The 24,649-nt window shown below is 40.7% G+C and overlaps 1 protein-coding gene across 2 annotated transcripts in view; it reads right to left on the bottom strand.

Annotated features, from left to right (window-relative positions):
* Positions 1–24,649, bottom strand: part of LOC145989808 (monocarboxylate transporter 14) — a 277,996-nt gene that overhangs the window by 103,143 nt on the left and 150,204 nt on the right. For both annotated transcript variants that reach the window (XM_083125169.1, XM_083125170.1), the window contains one exon: positions 8,874–9,226. In XM_083125169.1, the coding sequence (XP_082981295.1) occupies positions 8,874–9,213 (340 nt within the window). In that variant the 5' untranslated portion in view covers positions 9,214–9,226. The remainder of the gene's footprint in view (positions 1–8,873; positions 9,227–24,649) is intronic.

The raw sequence follows: 24,649 nt of genomic DNA, 5'->3' as shown, positions 1-24,649 counted from the left end.
GTTTCTGAACCATGGCATGTCCGTAGAGATTATTAACGTCAGCGTAGAAGATGTAATTCGATGCTCGATTTGAATCGTAATCTTCTTTCATGTGTACGTTATTAGCTTTTGCATGTCTCTGTACGCATTGCACCATTCCACCTCGTATCCCTCTTTCGATGAATAGCAACATGTCAACGTCCGATATCAGTTCCAGCTTGACCTTTGTCTGGAATAACATTGCCGACCACGCTAATCCCGGTAGACTGTAGAAATACGCTGGATCTAATTTATAAATATTCGTTGCCGTTTTCCTGAACGCTTGAAAAACATCCGCGAGTATCGTCACATCCAATTTTAAGTATGCGTTGTGGTAGTCTCCGAGTGTCCTACATTCTAATTTCTCCCACATGAGTTGCGCGTGTTGGTATTCTTCTTCCGCGATTCCTTTCTCTCTGAGTCTGCTGTAAAATTCTCTTGGAAGTGGAAGAGCGTCGTCGTTAAATTTAGAACCATCACTAACATATTCGTAAGGATAAACCCCTTTACGTCTAACGAGTTCTATGTCTACGTTGGGAAAACTAGCTCTAGTTATTTTAAATTGATCGTCGGTGAGTTTGTTCGCTAAAGCATCCAGACTTGCAGAGAGAAATCTATACGAATCCAGGAAGCGCATCTCGATTGTATTTTTCGTTCCCGGAATCGACACTTGCTTGCTGAGACTAATGTAACGTTCTTCATTCTCGGCCAAGACACCTATACGTTTCGGATCGTAGCCAAGATGTCTCACCAGGTGGTGAAAATCATATCCGCTTCCGTTGTGAAAGAATATGGGGATGAATTTAGGTTTCTGGATTTTAAGATTGCACGTGTTGCAAATTCCACCTATGTAGTTTCCGCTGAAATGATCGTGGTGGAATATTTTTTTGTTCTCATCAGTGAAACTTTGATCACATACCGGACACACCTCAGTGGAATTGTAATTTTGAAGTTCATTTTCAGTTAAAGGTGCCATCGGTTTTGATGTAAGCAGTACGCTACCAATTACCTCAACCTCCTCCACCATTTTTTCCAGGAAGTGTTCGATTACATTTGGCCCGCGGTATATATATGCTTCATTTATTTTATCACGTCGCACAACAACATAGCCGAAACTATTAGGTTGATGAAGCTGGTACGGCGTTGTGGAGGAAATTTCAGGATCCGGTTCGCAGTAGGAGAGTGGTTTGAGGAACGCCTCGAAATCTGCGACGATGATTGCGGGATGTTCCAACAATGCCTTGTGCATTTTGAATTCTTCGACTTCGTTCGTTTCGGGCATCAACATTCTAGCCGGTCTGTTGTCGCCGCAATAAATTTTATGTTCGGCAAGTTTCTCCAGAGCAATTTGACGTCCGGTGTAATTTCGATAATCGAGTTGTTTTCGATCGTCGAACGTGGTTAGGCATCTCGGGCAAACTTCGATGTTGTTTGCATGCTTGGTTGATTGACTTCTGACCAAACGTGATAGTGAACGAATTAGCGTATAGTGATGAACATCCTCGTTGGAAATTAGAAGGAGATTTATTACACAGGCATCGTCATCGTCGATATCGCTTATCCTGACAGGGTGCACGAGATATTTATCTGACGTGAAGGAATACACATTAATAGCGATGCGTTTTCCTGTACGATTTTCGAACTTTGTTATATCCGACAATGTCACCGGGTATTCAATGTCAGACATTACACTTTGAAAGTCGGTCTCGTATTGTTTGTAATGTCCAACCCACTGTGGATTATTTTTGCAATGCACAGGATGCAGTGCAGCCAACACACACCAGAGAAAACACTTGTTATCGCTGTTCTGTATATTTAACACAGCCCTCTTGTGTTGAATGTTCGGTGGAAGAGGAACGTAGCTGGAAGCTCGAAGAGGCGAGAATCGGTTCACGTAAACAGTTAACGTGTGAGGACTTCCACATAGAGACCATCCCGACCCTTTAGCCTCGAAATCGTCATGTTTCTTAACCAGCTCGTTGGAAACTTTATAATAGAAGTTGTCCAAATTTTCGACGTCCGCCAAATAAAGAGTCTGGTTTTTTGTACGATGATAAAAAATACTTGTTGTGCCATCAACTTTCTTGTATTCAGAAAACAGAACAACGTATACTTTTATAGAGTTGTTTTCAAGTTTATCTTTTAAAATATTTAGTACAGATGTTTTCGTTTCATCCAAGAAACTAAGGATGTCACGACCTGGTTCTGACTTAATTGAAAAATCCTGGAGTTGGTCGTTAAATGCAGATCTAATTGGTTTGCGTTCATTAGATAATTTAATTTGCTTGGAAGTGGAAGCTTCCGTTTCTGAATTATCGATTTTCCTTTTCGATGTTCCTTGTTCGGTCGATGGTTTGCAAATTTTGAGATGTTTACTTAAATTTGTAATGCTGATTATTTTTCCGCATCGAGCACATGGCTTAGAAGGTAACGAACGATTAATTCTCGAACCTGTTTCGCTACATCTTGCCCTGTGTACCGATAAATTGTTCCTTGAGATTAGCTTCCCACAAGTAACACATTCAGTTTTATCATTTTTACGATTGAAACTGGTGGTGGATGCCATTGCTTTCTCCAAAATCACAGAAATCAAAAAGTCTAGTATATAGCGACACAATTTTCAGGTATGTTATTTTATATAGAATTTCTTGGAGTGATTACAAAACTCAAAAATTCAATCTACTGTAAATAGAATTTCAGGTATGTTATTTATATAGAATTTCTTGTGTGCGAATACAAAAACTCAAGAATTCAATCTACTGTAAATACAATTTTCAGGTATGTTATTTTATATAGAATTTCTTGGGGTAATTACAAAACTCAAAAAATAAATCTACTGTGAATATAATTTTCAGGTATGTTATTTTATATATAATTTTCACGGGGCGTTCAATATTGTCAACGGTATCATATTAGAGCACGTCGCTTGTCGCCTAAACACTACAGCTCACAGGTCGGGAAAATCTAACATGAAAGCAGATAATACGCTTATGCCTTATTTATATATAATTTTCACGGGGCGTTCAATATTGTCAACGGTATTATATTAGAGCACGTCGCTTGTCGCCTAAACACTACAGCTCACAGGTCGGGAAAATCTGACATGAAAGCAGATAATACGTTTATGCCTTATTTATATATAATTTTCACGGGGGCGTTCAACATTGTCAACGGTATAATATTTGAGCGAGCCGCTTGTCGCCTAAACACTACAGCTCACAGGTCGGTAAAATCTGACATGAAAGCAGATAATGCGCTTATGCCTTATTTATATATAATTTTCACGGGGCGTTCAATATTGTCAACGGTATAATATTTGAGCGAGCCGCTTGTCGCCTAAACACTACAGCTCACAGGTCGGTAAAATCTGACATGAAAGCAGATAATGCGCTTATGCCTTATTTATATATAATTTTCACGGGGCGTTCAATATTGTCAACGGTATAATATTTGAGCGAGCCGCTTGTCGCCTAAACACTACAGCTCACAGGTCGGTAAAATCTGACATGAAAGCAGATAATGCACTTATGCCTTATTTATATATAATTTTCACGGGGCGTTCAATATTGTCAACGGTATCATATTAGAGCGCGGCGCTTGTCGCCTAAACACTACAGCTCACAGGTTGGGAAAATCTGACATGAAAGCAGATAATACGTTTATGCCTTATTTATATATAATTTTCTCGGGGTGTTCAACATTGTCAACGGTATAATATTTGAGCGAGCCGCTTGTCGCCTAAACACTACAGCTCACAGGTCGGTAAAATCTGACATGAAAGCAGATAATACGTTTATGCCTTATTTATATATAATTTTCACGGGGGCGTTCAACATTGTCAACGGTATAATATTTGAGCGAGCCGCTTGTCGCCTAAACACTACAGCTCACAGGTCGGGAAAATCTAACATGAAAGCAGATAATACGCTTATGCCTTATTTATATATAATTTTCACGGGGCGTTCAATATTGTCAACGGTATTATATTAGAGCACGTCGCTTGTCGCCTAAACACTACAGCTCACAGGTCGGGAAAATCTGACATGAAAGCAGATAATACGTTTATGCCTTATTTATATATAATTTTCACGGGGGCGTTCAACATTGTCAACGGTATCATATTAGAGCACGTCGCTTGTCGCCTAAACACTACAGCTCACAGGTCGGGAAAATCTGACATGAAAGCAGATAATACGCTTATGCCTTATTTATATATAATTTTCACGGGGCGTTCAATATTGTCAACGGTATCATATTAGAGCACGTCGCTTGTCGCCTAAACACTACAGCTCACAGGTCGGGAAAATCTGACATGAAAGCAGATAATACGTTTATGCCTTATTTATATATAATTTTCTCGGGGCGTTCAATATTGTCAACGGTATCATATTAGAGCACGTCGCTTGTCGCCTAAACACTACAGCTCACAGGTCGGGAAAATCTGACATGAAAGCAGATAATACGCTTATGCCTTATTTATATATAATTTTCACGGGGCGTTCAATATTGTTAAGAGCGTTAGTTTTTGTAGAGCTCTCTTTTTCCATCTTTCCTCTATACAGTGAAGACACAATTAGCTAACCTAGCATACAACATACCTTCCTAATTAATATGGATATAGTCACACACTCCTCTTATTTTATACTGTTGTAAATAGAAAAGATTATGTACGGTAAATGTTTTGTACATTATAGGAAAAAAATGCAAAATATCCTCCAATTTTAATTCGAATCGAGTCGAATTTTTACATATTTCCACGCCGCCACATATTGTCCTATTTGCTTCTTTTACTTGCCTTGCTTAATTAACTCTCGCTAATTAGCATTTTTTTGGAAGAAGTCAACTAGAACAACATATGGCGGTATGAGAAATATGCAAATCAAAGAACATTTTAGCAATATATGGGCCCTAGCAATTAGCTTTCTCGACTAAGAGTACTCTTTCAAACGTCTTCTGCTGATCGTATTACTAAACGAGGACGTTTAAAATTTTTGGGTGTTGAAAAAGTTTGACCCTACTTTTTTATTTCTATTGTTTGCTAATAGATGGCGCTAATAGTACCCCCTCCCCTCCCCTCTCCCCTCTTCTCCTCTGCTGTATGACAAATAGCACAAACATAAAAATCAAGATTTTGGAGAGCAAAACATAAAATTTGCATGCATCTGATGTCGAACCAGGAACTTTTATCTTTCGGGGAGTCAACATTATTTTTTACTCAGCCGTCATATAACATGAACGCACGCAAAGATTCACATGTGCTTTTATTATTTTGTGTTCGGTAAGTACAAGTATAATCTTACATAAATTATTGTTTAATTTAATAAATTGTAAACTCAAAACCTGCTAAACTAACACTCCTTCTGTATTTCATTAAACTATTGAAAGCGAATGTTGCGTGCACGCGGAAATAGCACAGAAAATAAAACCGGATGGAAGCAATTTAAAATCACTGGGGCAAGGTCAGTATTACGAGAGCGTAAAAAACACGTGCTTCCATTCAACTTCGAAAAATAAGAATAAATGTGTGCATACAGAACACATATGCTTTCTTTTCACAGTTGTAAAAACATATAAATTGTGCATGAAGTAAGTTACGAGAAGGCTCTCTCAATTAGGTACAAGTATTGTACAATTAGGTACAAATTGTTGTACAATTATTTCCCCCAGTTGCCCAGTTGGAGTTGGGGGCATAACACTGGTATTATTTGTAATCACAGTGCTTACTCATGTATTTTGTTTAATATTTTATTTCAAATTCACTGTCAGAAACTAGTGTTGCCAGTTTCTGCATGTAGGTTTACCTACTCTGTTGGTTGTCACTGTCAAGTTTTTAGTATTCGTACAGCATAAAAAGCTATAACCCCTCCCCCTCAAAAATATATACATTGTATACGCCAAGATGCCCAATAGCCTGGCAACACATCATGAAAAAACATGCCAAGAAGACCCAGTGGGTTTATAAGTCAGTGCTGCCAATTCCTATTTGTAGGTTAGCTTAGCCAGTGAAAGATCATATAGTAGAATTTTTGTAGAGTGGGTGTTTGCGAGTTCCACGATGCCTTGCCCGAGGATACCCTATGCAGTGTCATCCTGATTGCAGAGAAGTCCTTCGCCTACGACGTGAAGAACGAGAGGGTCACAGAGCAGTTTTAAATTCATAAAAAATTGCCACATACTAAAAATCAACATCCAACACATTTTAGGTTATATAAAATTTGTGAAAACCTTATAATACTGAAATATTAAAACAAACGGAGTCCCCCTTGTAGGTTAGTTCGGTGCGTAAATAAAAAAAATGATAGGTTAAGTTATATCACTTAGGATCGTAAGAAAATTAAATAATCGTAAAAAAAAAGATAGGTTAAGTTATATCACGTAACATCGTGATATACCTACCAAGTATAAATGGAAAAAATGAGTGCAGTGAAAATTTGTACTAAAACATCGCTAAACGCTATAACATCGACAAAAAATTGTCAAAATATGTCAAAAACTTATATTCGATTGATGAAAAAAATACCTACAAAATATGATCCTCAAATAATAACGTTCAAACAGTACCTAAATAAAAAAAATGATAGGTTAAGTTATATCACTTAGGATCGTAAAAAAATTAAATAATCGTAAAAAAAGGATAGGTTAAGTTGTATCACGTAACATCATGATATACCTACCAAGTACGAGTGGGGGAAAAATGAGTATAGTGAAAATTTGTACTAAAACATCGCTAAACGCTAAAACATCGACAAAAAATTGTCAAAGTATGTCAAAAAGTGATATTCAATTGGTAAAAAAAGACCATACCTACTAAGTACTATTTTGAAACAACCAATATACACTACTTTGTTGGTATTTTTAAATATACTTCAGTTGAAGCCAGTGCATAATTATCCGTTGACAGATCACTCAGTCTCCGAGAATATAGTGGCGAAAAAGTTATTACTATTTAAGGCTATTGGATGCGCGACCTAAAGGTGCGCTTGGGCTACATAATCGAACTTGCAAATACATTTTACTCCACGCATCTTTTAGTTCCGCCGCGCCATGTTGCAACTAACAGAAGACAGCAGACTTGCAGACGACAGTTGACTGCAGGTAGCGAGAGAATTTTATGTTGAGTGAAGCCGCGGTCGCTCCTTCTCAAGAACCAGGTAGCAAGCGCCTCCAGGGTTCTTGCTACTCAACAATGTTGGGTTGCTGAGTGGTCCTGGAGGCGCCCATAGCCGAAAGGTCATTCAGTGCTCTCCGCCGACTGAAGACATATTTGAGATCTACAATGGGGCAGAAGAGACTAAACAGCTTAGCGGTACTCCACATACATCAAACTGGGCTTAATAATTTGGACGTGAGACCGCTTGTTAATAGTTCATAAAAAAATAACCCAGTTCGTAGAGCAACTTTTGCTTTATTTTGAAATCATGTTCATATGTTTTTGTTGTGTATGTCACTTTATATCTTAGTGTACATGCTATGTGTTTTTTTTATTATTGCAAAATTAAATTTGAAAAGTAAAATATTGTAGCAAGAAGAAAAAAGTAAAACTATTTTCCTGCGATTTGTGTGAGAATTTATGTAAATAATTAAATAAAACTGTTAAATATTGTAAATATTCGTTATTTTTATGGGTACGTCAAGACTAAGCTTATTTTCCCCGTTACATGTTCTTTCTTTACAGGTCTGTTGCGGAAATTAAAACACACTCATGGGACTCGAACCCGAGACCTCCTGATCAAAGCGAGTTGAGTCGACAACCCAACACGCTCGGCTACCGTGGCCGGCATAAAACTGTTAGGTTGGCCTCTTAAAGTAAATACATACTTTTCAATAAAAATGTTAATTGTTATCTAAAAAACAAATAAGCAGACGCAGAAGACATAAAGAGAGTTTGAAACATTTTCTAAACGTTTCTCATGTTACATTTCATTTGCATGAGGAATATAATAGCTGCTTAAAAACTGCTATACGAAGACGTAATTTTTATTTTTAAAAAGGGAGGTAGTAAGTCATTCATTCATTTATTTCAGTGATCAGAGCCCCCAATAATTTTGACAAGTCGGCGCCTCTGGCGAGCTACAGCCTGTTGAGTTTGGACCTGGTGTGTTGGCGGATTACTCGTATTGTGTGTGGACAACAATAGATGTGCGTAAAATTTTGCTTTAAAACCGGAAAATCAGCTTCGGAGACCTGAACTGTTGAAAGTAGCTTTTGGGGGTACGTGTGTATATAGGGTAAGTGGTTTTAACTGGTATAGTAAATTTAAAGATGGCCGACAAAACGTGCCGCAATGCCGGTCGCATATGAAGACAACATTACTCGTTTCTTCAATAGTACCGATATTGTGCACCAGGAATCTGCCCCTCAGGGGCAGACAGTCAAGGAATGCTACAAAAGTGTTCTTGAGTGCTTACGGGAAAAAAATCCGGAAGAAAAGACCATCACTCTGGCGATACAAGAACTGAATCCTGCACCACGATAACGCACATGCTCATTGTGCATCCCAAATCACTGAATTTCTGGCAAAATTCCAAGTTCCTGTGCTTCTCCAACCCCCTATTCACCAGATCAAGCCCCAGCAGACGTCTACCTATTTCCAAATTGAAATTGCTGCTCAAAGGGAAGCTTAGTCAATCGAAGAGATCCACGCAAAAACGGCAACGTGTCTTTACGCCCTCAAGAAAGGGGACTTCCAGGAATGCTTTCAAAAGTGGAAACACTGTTGGATTTGGTGTGTTCAATCAGGAGGTGATACATCACAATAACCTGTCAGTAGTGTCATTTGGAAATTATAAGCCCAGTCTAAGAACTTTTCAGTCACACCTAGTAATTTATAAATGAGAGCTATACTCTGTACTCACCGACTAGCAAGTAGAACCCAGAGAGCAAAGAACCAATCCACGACGTGTTGGATTTGGATTCGTCGAAGGCTTCACCGATGTCTCCGAGAAACACGCCGAAGGAGAAGATGATGCCGTCAACCACCAGGTTGCAGCAGAACGACGCGGCGACGATGACCCATCCCCAGCCACCGTCAGGCGGCACCACTAGTCCGGGCTCCTCCTCCACGTACTCGCCGTCTTCCGGACACTCCTCCTGCTGGTCCTCCAGGGGAGTGTCGCCGATGTAGAAGCCAGGTTTTTCCTTCTCTTCCTCTTCGCCATCTTCAGGCAGATTGGAGGAGCTGAGCTTCTGCTGCATTCTCCTCGGATACCTGAAGAAAAGGAAAACGGCGCCCTTAGAAATTTTGCCTGAGTCTACTTTTGAATCACCCTGTATCAAAAATTTATTCACCACATTAATAGTGGCGGAGGGAAAGTGATATTGAAACAAATTTAAGTACACTTATGTTTAGACGGGCTAATCGATACTGGATCCACAGTTTAAAGTGCGATCCTCTTTTGTCGTCATTGGGTGCCTCCCCGATGGTGCAGTGGAAGCGTCGTCGCCTTGTAGTCAAGGGGCCCGGGTTCGATATCCGGTGGAGTAACATAGTGGTTCGGATCCCACTTTAAACTGTAGATCCAATCCCGATTAGCCTCTCTCTGCATAAAAATGGACTTAAGACTACAAATCAAAGAAATAAATGTGTAAAAATACATGAAAAAGTTCGTTCATCCGCGGCAAACAAATTGGAGGTTTCTTTTTATGTTCATTCATCTTTATAGCCTATACTGGTCGCCATCTTGAATTAAAATTAATTTTTTTATCAGCAAATGCTACTTTTTTGGTCCAGTTGTATGTATGCAGGGCCAGCCCTAGGTGGCGGAGTGGTTAGCACATCGCTCTATGATGACAGAGGTCCCGGGTTCGAATCCCGCCCTGAGCATTTATGTTTTTGAGTGTCCATTCACCAATTTAATCATCCTCTCCGATGACGCAGTGGTAGTGTCGTCGCCTTGTAATCAAGAGTTCCCGGGTTCGATGCCCGGTGGAGAGACGTAGTGATTCGGATCTCACTGTAGGTACAGTCCCGATTAGCCTTACTGTGCACAATGTTGAAAACACCAAATCAATCAATCAATTTCATCATATCATTACTTATCCCCCATCTTCGCAAATTTGCCAAAAGTGGCACAAAAGCGAAGTAATATAAAGCAATTCAATCAATCAATCATCCTCACATCGGCGTATTCTCCCTCTAAGACATGGGCATTGTATTTTGTCTGCCATGAATGAAAAAGTCGAGAATTGAGATTAATTGATGTGATGTGCATGTCTGGGGAAAGCTGCCGCATAGGGACTTTCCTTTTAATAAAAGGAAAATGTCTATTGGGCGTCTGACTGCCACGCGGGAGACCCGGGTTCGATTCCCGCCGTGGGTGATCTAAAATTGAAATTTTTCCAGCCTTGTCCCCGGCATAAAGCATTTCTGGGGAGAGGTAAAGGCGGCCGGAGCGTGGTACTGATCACATCCCCTTCAAAATGGCCGATGGTATATTAACTTACCTCAGTTAAAAAGAACAACCATGTCTAGCCCGAGATTCGAACGCTCTGCTAACCACTCGGCTGCCTGCTAAAATACACACTGGAAGGAATAGTAGGGAAATGATTCGGGGAAGAAGAAACCAGATGATAGATGATATTAAACTTTCTGGATTCAATGCGAAGGTGCAATATCGGAATGCTTCGAGGTTACAGTGGAAAACCTACCTGTAGACAGAAAACGATGTGCTGAAATAATCACATATCCCAGACGAGAACATGTTAGAACGTTCTGCAATTCAATTCTTTTGCTGCGCAATGGATTTTCTTTGCTGTAATTTTACGATTTATTGATCCACTAGCCTGTTTTCCTTCAACTTCATATCTAAATTTTAATGGCCTTTTAAACTGTTAGATGGCGTGTTAAACAGTGCATTCGTTGCTAGCATGCCTGGAAGATTAACGAACACCCAAGCTGCGTGATCAAACAACGAAAAGGCCCTCAAATCCACAGCACCCATTGAAAATTACCAAGTGGGAAATATAATCAAGGTTGTGTGTGACCTGAATGCGGATATGTCGCAGACAGCACACAAACATTCAGTATACAGGGTGACTCAAAAAGTCACTTAAAACCCTCGGTACAAGGCCACTGCAACGCGCAACGTGGAAATGGTGATGACCAATCGTTGCCAGGCCAAGGGAGAACCACATTGATGCCACCCGCGCGGTCGGCGGCCATCTTGATTCAACTTCAGAATTTAAAATGGGAAGGGGGTGATATGATATATCAAATCAGGCTAGACTTTCACGAGAAATGCAATGGTGAAGGTTTTTTTTATGTATCTTTAACCAATAAAAAGTTATGACTGAATTCGTGTACCAATTTGCTCCTTTTCGAGGTGCTAGAAAAATGCCTTAAAATTTGTTTAGCGCATCGGTAATGCATCGAGATCAAAGTGACGTCTAGAGAGAGAAGTTCGCATGCCATTCCACAAGATTTTAATCGGATACATCCATGAAGAGCTGCTCATTATGAATGGTTGTCGCGAACAATTACCAGTGTGACGCTTCCATTGAATTAAAATTCCTTCACAGTGACAAGGCTAATGTTTATGTTCAGAAGGAAGTTTATAAACAGAATATTCCATGCTTCTTATCTGATAACCCATTTTCGACAGATCAAAGCTGAATGGTTAGTGCTGGTAAGTTAATGGTGTGACGTGCTGTGTGGAACACGATTGGTTAGTCAATTTTCCGTCAACGGAACCTTAAATGCTTAGGGCTACTTGGATTTGTTAAATAAACAGGTTTTTTCATCCTTGCTTATGGAAGAAGGTACTTTTTACAGAGTTTTTTCAATAGGGAGGAACACCAGAACACTATGGGAACGTTGTGAAGCAGTTTCTGTCCCAAGTTAGTTATCAGATGACAAGGGTCGCATATTCTGTTTATGAACTTTCTTATGAACATAAACATTAGCCTTGTCACTGTGAAGGACTTTTAATTCAATGGAAGCGTCACACTGTAAATTGTTCGCGACAACCATTCATAATGCGCAGCTCTTCGTGGATGTATCCGATTAAAATCGTGTGCAATGGCATGCGAACTTCTCTCCCAAGACGTCACTTTGATCTCGATGCATTACCGATGCGCTAAACAAATTTTAAGGCATTTTTCTAGCACCTCGAAAAGGAGCAGATTGGTACACGAATTCAGTCATAACTTTGTATTTGTATTTTCCTTGTGCGAGCTATATGCTGTACGCACTACATAAATTTTACTTTACACACACTTTCTCTTTCCTTACAGTCATGTATTAATATTGTACCCTCTTTACGTTGATATACAGATACTCTTAGCAGTTGATCAGATATAAGAAAATTGACATAATAAGTGTGTGTCTGGTTCCTTTGGTCTCCAGTCTCTATATACCTCTATTCCAATCTTTCACTTCCCACACAAACTTCCCCCTTGCACTATTTCTCGGGCTGCCTTTCACACTTCCATTCTCCTCTCTTCTTTATATGATAAGGGGTGTTTACACTTTACGTTACACTATAAAGATGGCTCGGTTTGAGCATGATCACTAATTTCGCTGTGTTCTCAAATAGCTTTCACCCGCCGTTCTCTTATTTCCCCCAGGTATTTCCCCACTTGTACCGCTTCTTTTGTCGTTATTCCATGGTTTACCACTTCTATCACCTCCATCCCTGTTACGTTTTTCAGAAACTTGTCCCTTAGGTCACGTGTAGAAGGGCAGTTCAGGAGGATATGCTCGTCCGTCTCCTCTCCATCGCACATAGAACATATCGTTTCCCCTTCTTCGTTTCTCTTCCTTAATTGTTTCCATCCCTCTAGTCTGAACCATTCCAGCGCTCCTCTTTCCTTTTTTCCCAAAACATTAATATATTTCGCTTTCCCCCATTCTCTTACTCTTAACTGTTCCCTGATTGAGGACTTCGTTTGGCAATCTGCTGTTATTTCCTGTCTGTCTATGTCCAGTAACCTCTGTCTGATTTGGTTTCCTCCCTCTTCCCATACCCAACCCATTCCGCTATTGTATAAGACATTCTTCACCTCCCAACCCCAGTTGTGAACGTTTTCCTCCCTTGTCTGTATTTCCAAACATTGTCCCCTCAGCGTAGTTTGGCCCTCTAGTGATAATCGCATCCAATATTTAACAACCCTTATCCGTGCTTGTACCGTGTCTGTTCAAGCACAATTACTTGAGAATCCCACAGTTGGCCGTACCTCTGCTTACGCCCATTACCCTCTTATAGAATTCTGTTTGTGTGCCGGTTATTGTGTTGTCCCCCCCCCTTTAACCCCCACAGTTCTACTCCATAATTTAATGTTCCTAATATTATTGAAAAGGGATTACTCGCATTTACATAGTTACATAAATTCTAAGTACTTTCATTTTTTGCTATCCAAAAGAAACCGTGGATATAACAAATATGGAAGTCCATCTCTGGGTAAGCTGTGGAGATATTGGATACCCACCCAATATTCGATGATGTCCCGTGGATATACTAAGATTGTATATTTGTATATTTAATGGATGTCCAGCGGATATCCATGGATCCGAACTGCACATTATGGATATTTAATGGCTATTCCTTGATGTGGGATATTGATGACAATATGACGACAATTCAATTTTTCACTTAGAATCATAATCTATGCTAAACAAAATATATGATGCAAGGAAAATCAGTTGAATTAAATGTGCTTTGAGTTAAGTTAAAGACAAATATAAAATTATAAATGCATTTACGGTCCAGTGTAGTGCCGAGGCAATGGCGACGGAACCCAGAAAACAGCAGTAATGAGACTCGTTGCGCTGATCACGTTCGCCCAATAAAACTTCGCTTGGTATGCCTTGATTCTCAAGTCTCTTGCCGATCCCCGTGTCGGAGTGGTTAACACAGGGCGCTACGACGCCAGGGGTCTCTGAGTTCGAATCTTGGCCTGAGCATGGGTGTTCTTTCTGAGTGTCCCTTCATCAACTTCATCATATTACATACCTATCTCATCGTCGCGATAAGCGAATAGTGACAGAAAAGCAACGCTAAATAAATATGGAAAATGTAAATACAATTTAAAAGTCTCTTGCGACTCGGAATATTAAATGCCTATTTTATTTACATCACATATTTGTGTTCTTGAATTAATCGGGACGCGAAAGATGGAAAGACACAATAAGAAGGAACGAGATTAACAAGTGAATGGAGCGGTCAGCCATGACGTTCATTAAAGGTATCGTACCAGCATTCGGATATGGTTAGGAAAACATCGAGCAGAGTGGCCTGGAATTGAATCCACGACCTTCTAAATTTGAGCTCGCGCAGGGTTCAGTAAAAACTCGCATGGTAACAGTGACTCGGGAGGTAAACATCTATTATCTGCTCGAGCACGTCGACGTCAATTTATACTTTTGCTTCCCTTCTCTTGCCTTTCCGCTTGAATTCTTTGATACTTCCGCTTTGACAAGCATTCAGACTTCCACTACATTCCCTACAGTCCTGTGTCGAGGCAAGTAAAAAAAAAATCCCTTCCCAACCCTCCTGCGTTCGCTGTATTTACGCTCTCAGCTGAGGCAAACGTATCGAACCGCTCGTGCAGTGTTGCCAGCTATATTTGATAGAAGTCACCAATGGACGCGTGTAAGATATCCCTGCGCCGATGCTGCCTGCAAGGTGATAAAGTTTGTCAGTCATCTTGAAACGCTTTAAATGTTATCGCCCAAATGCAATGCTACTTAAGGTTCCTACAAGATTTTCAACTGAAATGTCCAAATTTTATGGCAGTTTTCCTGGTGGAAATTTTGGATGGCATTTTGCAGACTAACGAGGCTCTGGCGTGTAGGCCTACGGCCAGTAAAACCCTGGTAGGGCTGTGTGTATGTTGTTCAGCGTTTTGTTCTTATGTGTGCTGAATGCCCCTTTACAGCGTAAAATTTAACCCAAGTAAAAATATTTTAGCCGTCCGACATTCCAGTTATGTTATTTTAGTTGTGGTAAGGGGCTGGACCACGTATAATGTGACGGGTGCAAAATAGCCTAAGTGCTGACGCACCCAAAATTTCAAATTCAGTCGATCAATCAATATTCTGTTCCATCCAAATTGCTGACTGGAGTTTTGAAACTTGTGTCCCTAGGGTGTCCGGTAAAAGTGGCAAAGGAAAAAATGGCAACGGAAAAAATGGCCAAGTAAAAATGGCAAAAGTGAGAATGGCGAAAGTAAAAATGTCGACAAGAAGAAAGGAAAAGCAAATGATAAATAATTGATATAAATAATTCACATGTAAATTGTAAATAGTACCGAATAAGGTTACCAAACCTAATAAAATGTTCGTGGTACAGTTCGAAATCAATCTTACATGATTGCATGAACGTAACAAAGTATCAGAATACGATTACTACAGACTTATTCTTCTTCCTTTTTAGAATGCGAACAACTGCATGTACCCACAAAGGCAAAGGTCATAGGCACGTATTCTGAAACTTTCACCTGCTTTACAGCAACAATTCTTATTTATTGTACATATCCAGCGGCTGCGTTTGGGTTCCAAAACTAGGGAATTATAAATAACTGTTATAAGCAAATCATATGTAAATTGGAAAGAAGAAAACATTGATGCAGTATTTAACAAAGATAGTATATATTCACCTTAGGTTTCGTCACTTTACAATTCTGTTTTTAACTAACAATATGTATCATCATTGATTTCGTCACTTTACATGCATTGCAACTTTAGGTTATGTGAAACTCCTCGTAAGAAATCCTCCAATGTTCTTTTGTTAGCACTGTAAAATCAATGCACAAATTTCGCAGTCCGTGTTGCATGTCGGTATATATTCTCCTGGTTTTCTTCTTTGGCAATTGTCCTCTCTCAGCCTGCAGAATACTATGGGGTCCTGAAGACCCCGGCTGATATGTTTTTCTGTGACTGCCACCAGATGGCTTTGCTCTGCAGACTGCCCATCTCTGTAGTTTCCTGGCATCAGGTGAGGAGTTTACAAAAGCCATTAGCTTTGCAGAAAAGCCAGTCGTGTTCACACTGTTTAATAAGTGGGGTCCTGTGGACCCCAAAGTACTGTTTATGTAACATTTTTGTGGAAGTGTCCACTGTGCAAGTTGTGCTTAAAATGTTTGTTCCAAGTGTCTTGAAAATGAAGAGGATTAATTTTCTTGCAAATTTATTCAGTTTTATAAACATATGTTTGAAAAAAAACATTAAAGCAGTGGCCATATACATTATAGCTGCATTTTATATTTGGGGTCCTCAGGACCCCTAAATACCATTTACTTTTTTTTTTTTTAAAGTACTGAAGGGTTGGTAATTGTTTCTTCCTTATTATGGGTGAACAACTTTGAATGTGTTCAAGAACCCTTCCCAAGGGATTTTCTTGGCCACGCTAAAGATATGTTTTTTCTCCTTAAGATGTCGTTACTGTTGGTTTTTTTTTCTCAGAAAGTTGGCCCTTACACGCTGAGCCATGGTGACCCACCTATCACAACGCACTACGACATCAGGGGTCACACGTTCGAATCCCGGCCTGCGCATGCGTACTTTGTGATTGTTTCTTTATCAATTTCATCTAATCATCGCTTGTCCTCATTGTCGACTGCCAAAAGAGGCACAAAGGCGACACTAGCGTACGCAGAGGGGGGCTGATGGGTCTACAGCCCCCTCCTATTTTTTTTTTAAAAAAATCAACATTTTGAAATAAAAGCCGTGAAGAACTCGAGAGAAATCAGAGTGATAAATGCAAAACTCCCCTTTAAAATAACCCCCGATTGACATTTTTGAGAGTAGAAATTTCTAAATAAACAAAATATTTTATTGTGTATAACATCTCCATAGAAATCAGCTATGCACTATCCATCTTTACGATTCCAGCCCCTCCCGAAAAATGAAACCCTGCGTACGCCAGTGAATTCAATCAATCGTAGTGGCCTACTCGGTTGAACGGCTTCGTTGCCGTGGGGGAGGGTCGACTTCGATCCCCACGGTGAGCAATTGAAGATATTTTTACATTTATGTCCGTGCACAAGCGACTCTGGGACTCTCTCGACCTCTCGTTTGAAGCTAACGTGTGTGTGTGTGTTTGGGGGAGGGTCAGAGTATGGTCTGACATCGTCATCCGTATTGTCGAGATTGAAAATGTGTGCGCGTCTTCGTGATCTTTTCTTTTACTACCCAAGTAGAAATAAAGTCTAGTTTGGCGAACTCTACACTGAACGTTCTGGGTTCAAACCCAGCGTGGCTACATTTGTTTCTTTCTGCTTGTTTCATTCTCAATCTTTGCCTTGTAATCAAGAATCCCCGGTTGAATTCACAGTAGGTTCAGTGCCTATAGGTACTATAGTAGCATGTTTATACGTAAAATACACTTTAAAATACTTTACCAAAGATTCATCTTCGTAATTAACCTTAATGTGCAGAATAGCGAAGCAAAATTACAAAAAAATACTCCAAAAAAGTCAGTCGCTTCGGTTGCAGGGTCTCAGGTTCGAATGCTGGCGTGGGCATGGGTCACTAAGTTTCCCGTCATCAACTCATCGTCGCGGTTAGCCTAAATAAACAAAAAAAGCGACGCAAAATAATAATAAAAAATCTCTGTTTATGGTGATATGTATTGGCGGTTGGCAACACTGCTCACAACCCAAGGTCAATGTCCTCCCGAGCAGTTGAGCGAGGTCAGACCGTACCTAGGTCACGGGGACTGTCGCTGTTTCAGGCTATCTCCGCCTGGCAACAGTGGCGTGATATTCGCGGCATCGAAGGACAAAAGTAGGTCATCCGTTGTTTTATGGGGGAAGAAGATGGTCCCGTAAAGTAGTCGGGAATAGCGTGTACCGGAGCGAGCGCGTTTCGTCCCTTCAATTGCTTCTGTCGCGGCATATCGGAGGAGTTTCCTGCCTCAACCGTGTTTATCCAAATGCAGGCCGTTAACAGCAAAAGGGCTGGAATGGATGTTTGGCGTCGCTCGCATCAGAAACACGCGAGTCTTTTGTGATTTACATTCTTGTTTACTTCGTTGCAGGAAAATGTGATGGGCGTTCCTTGCGTTCGAGGCCGGAGTTAAAAAGGCGAAAGGGGCCCGAGAGAGCGACGGCGCCATAAATGAACTCATTTCAGACACGAAACACAAATTTTACTTCACATGTGGACTTTCATGTAATATTTTATACCGAAGGTTCGGAATTCAGATTGTAGGATTCGGATATGTCTGATCGACGATTCTGATATCAGATGGAGGATTCTAATATCTCAGCGAGAATTCTGATATCTGATCGATGATTCTGATATCGGGTAAAGCGTAAAGGATTCTGATAGCCTATGTGATCGAGAATTCTGATGCCGAGTACAGGATTCCGATATCTGATATCGGGTAAAGGATTCTGTATTCTGATCGAGGATTCTGATATCGAGTACAGGATTCTGATATCTGATCGAGGATTTTTAATATCATGAGGAATTTGATTGGTACTTGGTACAGGATTCTTGTATTAGATCGAGGAATATGATATATGGTCAATGATTCCGATATCTGGTCGACGATTCTGATATAGAGTACAGGATTCTGATATCGCATCGAGGAGACAAGGTGTTGGCGTCGAAGGTCGCGCCAATGGCCATACGAAACCAAAATTATCAGCAACAAAAAAGAGGCATACCTTGCGTGGATAAAATGTTGATAAGGATCTTATCTCCTCGGAATAAAAAGCATTGGAAAACTCTAGGAAATATGTGCTTCAGAAATCAACGGAAAGGCCCAGTTACAAAGGAATCGAAAGGATTTGGAAGGGGGTCAGCTTCAGAAACTTGCTACAGGATCTGTTTTAGCGATTTATTTCGGGATATTTATGCGTAATATTCCTGGTTTTGGTTCCAGAAACACTGAAAATGTAAGTGCACGTTTGCTCTGACCAATCTAGACAGAATCTCATATACCTTACATTCTAATTCATTAAATCAGCCTCAGATTGTTCATGACGCGTATCCGTCGGATAGTATCACCCTCGGCCACCCCGATGACGCAGTGGCAATACTCTCGCCTTGTAATCAAAGGGTTCTGGGTTCGATCTCCGCTGCGCAGTGGTTCGCTTCTACTGGTTCGGGTTTCACTTTAAACTGTAGGTCCAATTCCGACTAGCTCCTTCAGCAAAAAGCAGACTTGAAACAAACCTAACCAAACAAATAGTGTGTTAAGTGTTCCTCGGTTCAATTCCAGGCGGAGGCACTTTACACTCTACGTACCTTATCTGAATGGACTGAAAGAAAAACGTTATCTGTAGACAAGCCTAGAAGAGTCAGATCTTGTTCCCGGCTCGCTGCCAAAGTAAATGTTAACAAATGTACGTGGTATCTGAGAAATTTAATTGGTTGTTCGATTTGTAGCTGTGTAAGAATACTGCAGTTAAGAAAATAGTGCTAAACGTAATCAACCTAAGTGGTAAATTCAGGTTGTGTGGTCTTATCTTTTGATCTGTACAGCTGCGACCAAAATAACACCAGGACTAGCACACAGGAAAATACCTATTTGTCACAAGTCACGTGGTTTTGTTTATATCAACTTCCTTCTTATGGTGGATGAAGATTAGATTTGGAATTGATTAACTATTCCTAGCATTTGCGTGTTTGTGCACGTGTGTGTACATATAATACTGGGTATTGAATCGCAGTTCACCTCATCAGCTGGCATTGAACTCTGAAGGTCGATGCAGAAGCATGACGTCATGGGAGCTTCGTTGGATATTCTGATCCACTGCGCTGACGTAGGGAATCGCTACATAGTGCAACGACGACGTATGCAGCGATGAGTTATCTATCTATGTCTACCCATCTTCCGAACTAAACGCACGTCCATGAAAATAAGCGGCTGGACAGAATTGCGCCGTTGCCACATATTATGGGAAAAGCAAAGCGAGAGAGGACAAAGTCGTTGGTTCCCGCGCACTGTCTGGCAACGTCAACTGAGCTGCGATGCCTAGTTCTGGCGTCAGACCGACCTCTCTCCGGGGCACTTTCGAGTCCCATTCGATACAAAGCTGGTGATCGTGTGAATTGATAGTTCGTTAAAGCCCCCAGATATGGAGTTCCATACTTACACGTCGGACTGCTCTTAAACCTTCGAACACACGGGATTGTGCTCCGACGTGGCAACAGCGCGAACATCTGCCACCCGCCTAATTTTATGGCCGTGCGTTTATTTGGCCAATGAATCGTTTTCCGGTGAAGCCGCGCTTACACGGGGGTTGCTAACACACGTTACCAGCAAATGTTGGTAACATTTCGAAAAACGCTTGTGAATTTGTTATCAACATCTCATGATAGCAACAGATTTCCAGTACTGGCAACAGAAATTATGTTACCCACAAGAAGTCGGTAAAGATCAAAGAATGTTATCAACATTTGTTACCAACACATGTTAACAGAGCCTCTTCGATGTTAGCAACATTTCTCCCGCTTCACCTCCCGCCACCATCACGCCAGTGACAACCAGCCAGCGAGTGAGAGGTGTGTATCGTTTTGTAATTTATTTATTTATCATGGAAAATCTTTTGAGTGAGATGGAGTGGTCAAAGGATCAAGTGCTGAACTTAGTTGAATTGTTCCGCGAGAAGCCTGTGCTTTGGGACCAAAGTTGTCCACAATTTAGACAAAAACAAAAAGAACTCTGCCTGGAATGAAATTTCGAGAGAGTACAACTTCCTCCACATTCGACATCTTGCAGCTAACTGAGGTCATGTAGTCAAAATGTTAACAAAAGTTATTAACAAAAATAAAGTCAAACTAGCGTTCTGGTTACCAACATTTGTTGCCAACATCTGTTGTTAACCGTGTTGGTAACAAAAAGTTAATAACATTTCTTGGTAACATTCGTTGTAAACGCGGCTTAAGGTCTATTATTTGCAAACGAGATTAGCGTAGACAGTTGTCGCAGGAATATTTATCCTCCTCACATATACGTAGTGCAGTAATCATTCGTCTGTTTTCCGATAGAGGTCAGTCAGTTCCAATACTGTGTAGTCCCCTTGGATGTATGACATTGTTAATTCCTGCAAGACACTGGACTAAAAATATAGGATATTTCCGGGGGTTAAAAAAGGGCGCTCGGTAAACCTAGCGAAGAGGTTAGTCATTACAAGTTGAATCTACAAGTATATCTTCGAAATGCAATGCAATTTTCCTTCAGTGTCCTTCACTCTTAAACCATTGATATGCACCCATCGAGTACAATGGCAAAAACAAGATTACGCTGCATTCTACATATCGTTTCTCCTGGTAACAAGATAAGAAGCACGTTTACAAGGCAACAGACAAGGTATGAAGTGCTCAAAACACGTAGATGTTCAAACAAAGGATTAGGCGTGTGCGCTTGTTGAATTATCCTGCACCGCGAAAGCATTGAGATACAAACATCAGAGTTTGAGTCAGTGGCGTAACAAAGTCGTCGAGGGCACGCCCACAAGGAAGAAATTTGGGCCCCAGCAACAAAATTCCTAGAAATGTAAGTAATTACGAGGGGAAGCTATTAAATAACACGAATTATTTTCTAAACTTCATGAAAATTTATGCATAACGAGGTCAGAGGGAGTGAAACCTTCTCAAAGCTACAGCAGAATGAAGGTTCAGTACGGAGACAATTGTTTTTCAGGGGAGAGTGTATGAAGGGGTGGAAAGATACGTTTTCAAAACCGGAAAACGAAATGTCAGCGATGAACACCGGAGTGGGAGGCCTCGGGGACAACTGAGGCAGTGGAACAGCAGATCGACCAGGGAATCTGTTAATTTAGTACACTCTCCCCTGACTTAAGCAATTGTCTCCGTACTGAACCTTCATTCTGCTGTAGTTTCAGTTCACTCCCTCGAACCACAATAAACGAATAACACTTCCTCCTTACTCTTCTACGGTGCAAGTCAACAGTGGGGAGCCATGTTGTATGAGCTACTGCGCAGGCGCATACTGCTCGATCGTCACGACACCTTTATGGCATGTTGCTATTTTGAGTCCCGAAATACACATTTTCGATGTGCATAAATTTCCATGACGTTTGAAATAAAATTCCTGTTATTTATTGACTTGTCCTCGTACTTTGAATGGTTGGTACGGACTACAGTTACATTAAATAATTATACCAATGGAACCTACACTTTTGAATTATCATAGATTAAAATGTATATCCTTTTGACGCTTAAAAATAAATAATACAAACTTATACTCTTCTGTACAGAAACCGGGCTCTCCGTCAAGTTTTCTGGGCGGCAAATTACGTCATTTCAGATTCAACACTGAGAATACCAAGTTCGCTGAGATTCAGTCATACTACTCCGAGAAAGATCGTTCTGCTGCAGCGTGAATTACGGAAAGAGTAGGGCCCGCTTTAGGCGAAAGCGTTTTCCTTCGCATTTTTCGTAACATTTATGCCATGACCAAAATGCTACCGTGTAAAGTGAAAAATCTTAAGGCATTTCACATACCACGGCATATTTTAGGGCATTTCTCAAGGATAAGCTCGGTCTGTATCATTTTTCGTAGCGTAACCAATCAGAGGCGAGCTCTAGGTCACGAGTGCAGTGTTAATGGCGGCGAGTAACATGTAAACAACGTATCACTTCACATTTTTAAAAGCAGATAGCTATTCAACCGAGAGGAATAACGTTTCGTATAAAACGTTATTAGATACAAAACAATGGCGCTGCTTAAATACATACTTTACCAGGGACGTCGGAACTTATTTCGGAATGGGGGGAGGCAAGTTCTTAAATCCACCAACATTTTTCTAAAACTGTTTATATATATATATAATTATATTAATAATTGTATATTTTAGATGATAATAATGATAATAATGATTGCATGGAAACTACAAGGGGAAACCCACAAAACTTCCTTAGTGCCATCGACATGAGTGTAAGGAAACTTTCAGACCGTTGGGACAAGCTACAGGGGATGTTCACACAGATGTGACTAGTGACACAGACACTTCCAGACTGTAAAATAGCATTTATTGCGCACGAGGGTCCAAACAGCAAACGACACGTTCATATGTCGTATTCGCGTGCTACTTGTTACTTCGGTTGGAAAGCTCCTTAAGTGAAGGGTGCTCAGACCGAAGCGACTCGCTACAGGGGAGTTCCCAACTAAGTGACAAGCGACATGGTGCCTTCAGTCTATTAGCAAGCGTTTGATGCCAATTGTGCGAACAACAGATCTAGGCGACACGATAAACCGCATGTTACAACAACAGATCTAGGCCACCCACACGTGACGCTTGCATGTCGCTTCGGTATGAAAGTTGCCTTGGACAGAAGGACCCGTGTCGCTTTGATCTAAAATCTCCTTGAGGAAACGGTACAGTCAGAGCTTGTCCCCCTACGGTTCGAAAGGCTGCATTGATTACGGACTGCTCGCTTCCAAGCGACACTTGTGGTTTGTCGCCTCGGTATGAAATATCTCAGGATACTATTTATATTCTAATAACATAGAAAAATAAACTCTAGTACACAATCCAACACCTGACGTCCGGAATCACATTGCGATGTTTCTTCTTGTGTTACGCATGCTATTTATTAATTTTATTTTACTTTCCTTTCCAAATTAATACCATTTCGTGACTGCAAATCACTCCACAAATATAACTGTTTCCATCAATTCATGTACCGTCTTTCAAGACAAACAAATCTACCCAATATATTCCAAAAACTAGCTATGCCGCATTACTTTCATAAGAAAATAAGCAGCCGTACTGATCGCACTGCCATCTATGTTTTCATCCGTCTCGGGAACCAGTTTCTTGGGTCGTTTTCCACACTACGTTATTCAAGACACTGTACTAAAACTCCTACCTCCTATAGCAATTACATTTCAAATGTTAGTTGTAAGAATGCAAGCTGAGTAAACATGCAGAATTGATTATTGTTTTACATTTAACCACCGGAATGGCTTCTATTGTTGATAGAAAAGGGCGGAAATACTCTTATATTGTTGCCACGTCAAAAATATGAGAATATTTTATAACAGCTTCAAGGCAGTATTCCAATATGTTTGATTGTTTTAATATTAAAACATGTTGCGTTCAAGTAGGGTGAGGTATTTAAAACGTCTTTGATGTGCCGAAATAGAAATATTTGCAACATGTTAAAGTTCACGCGTTTACTTCCTTAACGTCCAAGTACTGAAGGACGCCGCCGCCACGAACGTGGGTGGGGATAAACAGTGGGCGAGTTGTTTTCGTCCAATCACACTCAACCTTCAGCCAATGGGAGCACCTGCCATTCTGCTCGTCTACTCCACGTGGAGTTTCAGTCACACGACTGCGGATACGCTGTTGCCGTACTTGCAACTTGAATGTGGAGAACCTGGGAAGGTGCTTGTGCACGGAGGGACAAGGTGGCGTAGAGTAGATGTGTGGCAACACTGTGCGTTGAAGGTGATTGTTGCAGCTGGTGGGCGTGATCCGTGGACTCCAAAGCCAGCCGGTCGTTAGCATAGCTAGTGCGTCGACTTAAACCTCCTATTGCAATTACATTTCAAATTTTAGTTGTAAGCATGCAAGCTGAGTAAACATGCAGTATTGATTATTGCTTTACATTAACCACCGAAATGGCTTCTATTGTTAATAGAAAATGGCGGAAATGCTCTTTGATTGTTGCCACGCCAAAAATATGAGAATATTTTATAACAGCTTCAAG

The sequence above is a fragment of the Lepisma saccharinum genome, chromosome 7, assembly GCF_977018435.1.
Source record: "Lepisma saccharinum chromosome 7, izLepSacc3.1, whole genome shotgun sequence".
NCBI classification, from domain to species: Eukaryota; Metazoa; Arthropoda; class Insecta; order Zygentoma; family Lepismatidae; genus Lepisma; species Lepisma saccharinum.
This window is presented reverse-complemented; position numbering and strand designations above follow the sequence as displayed.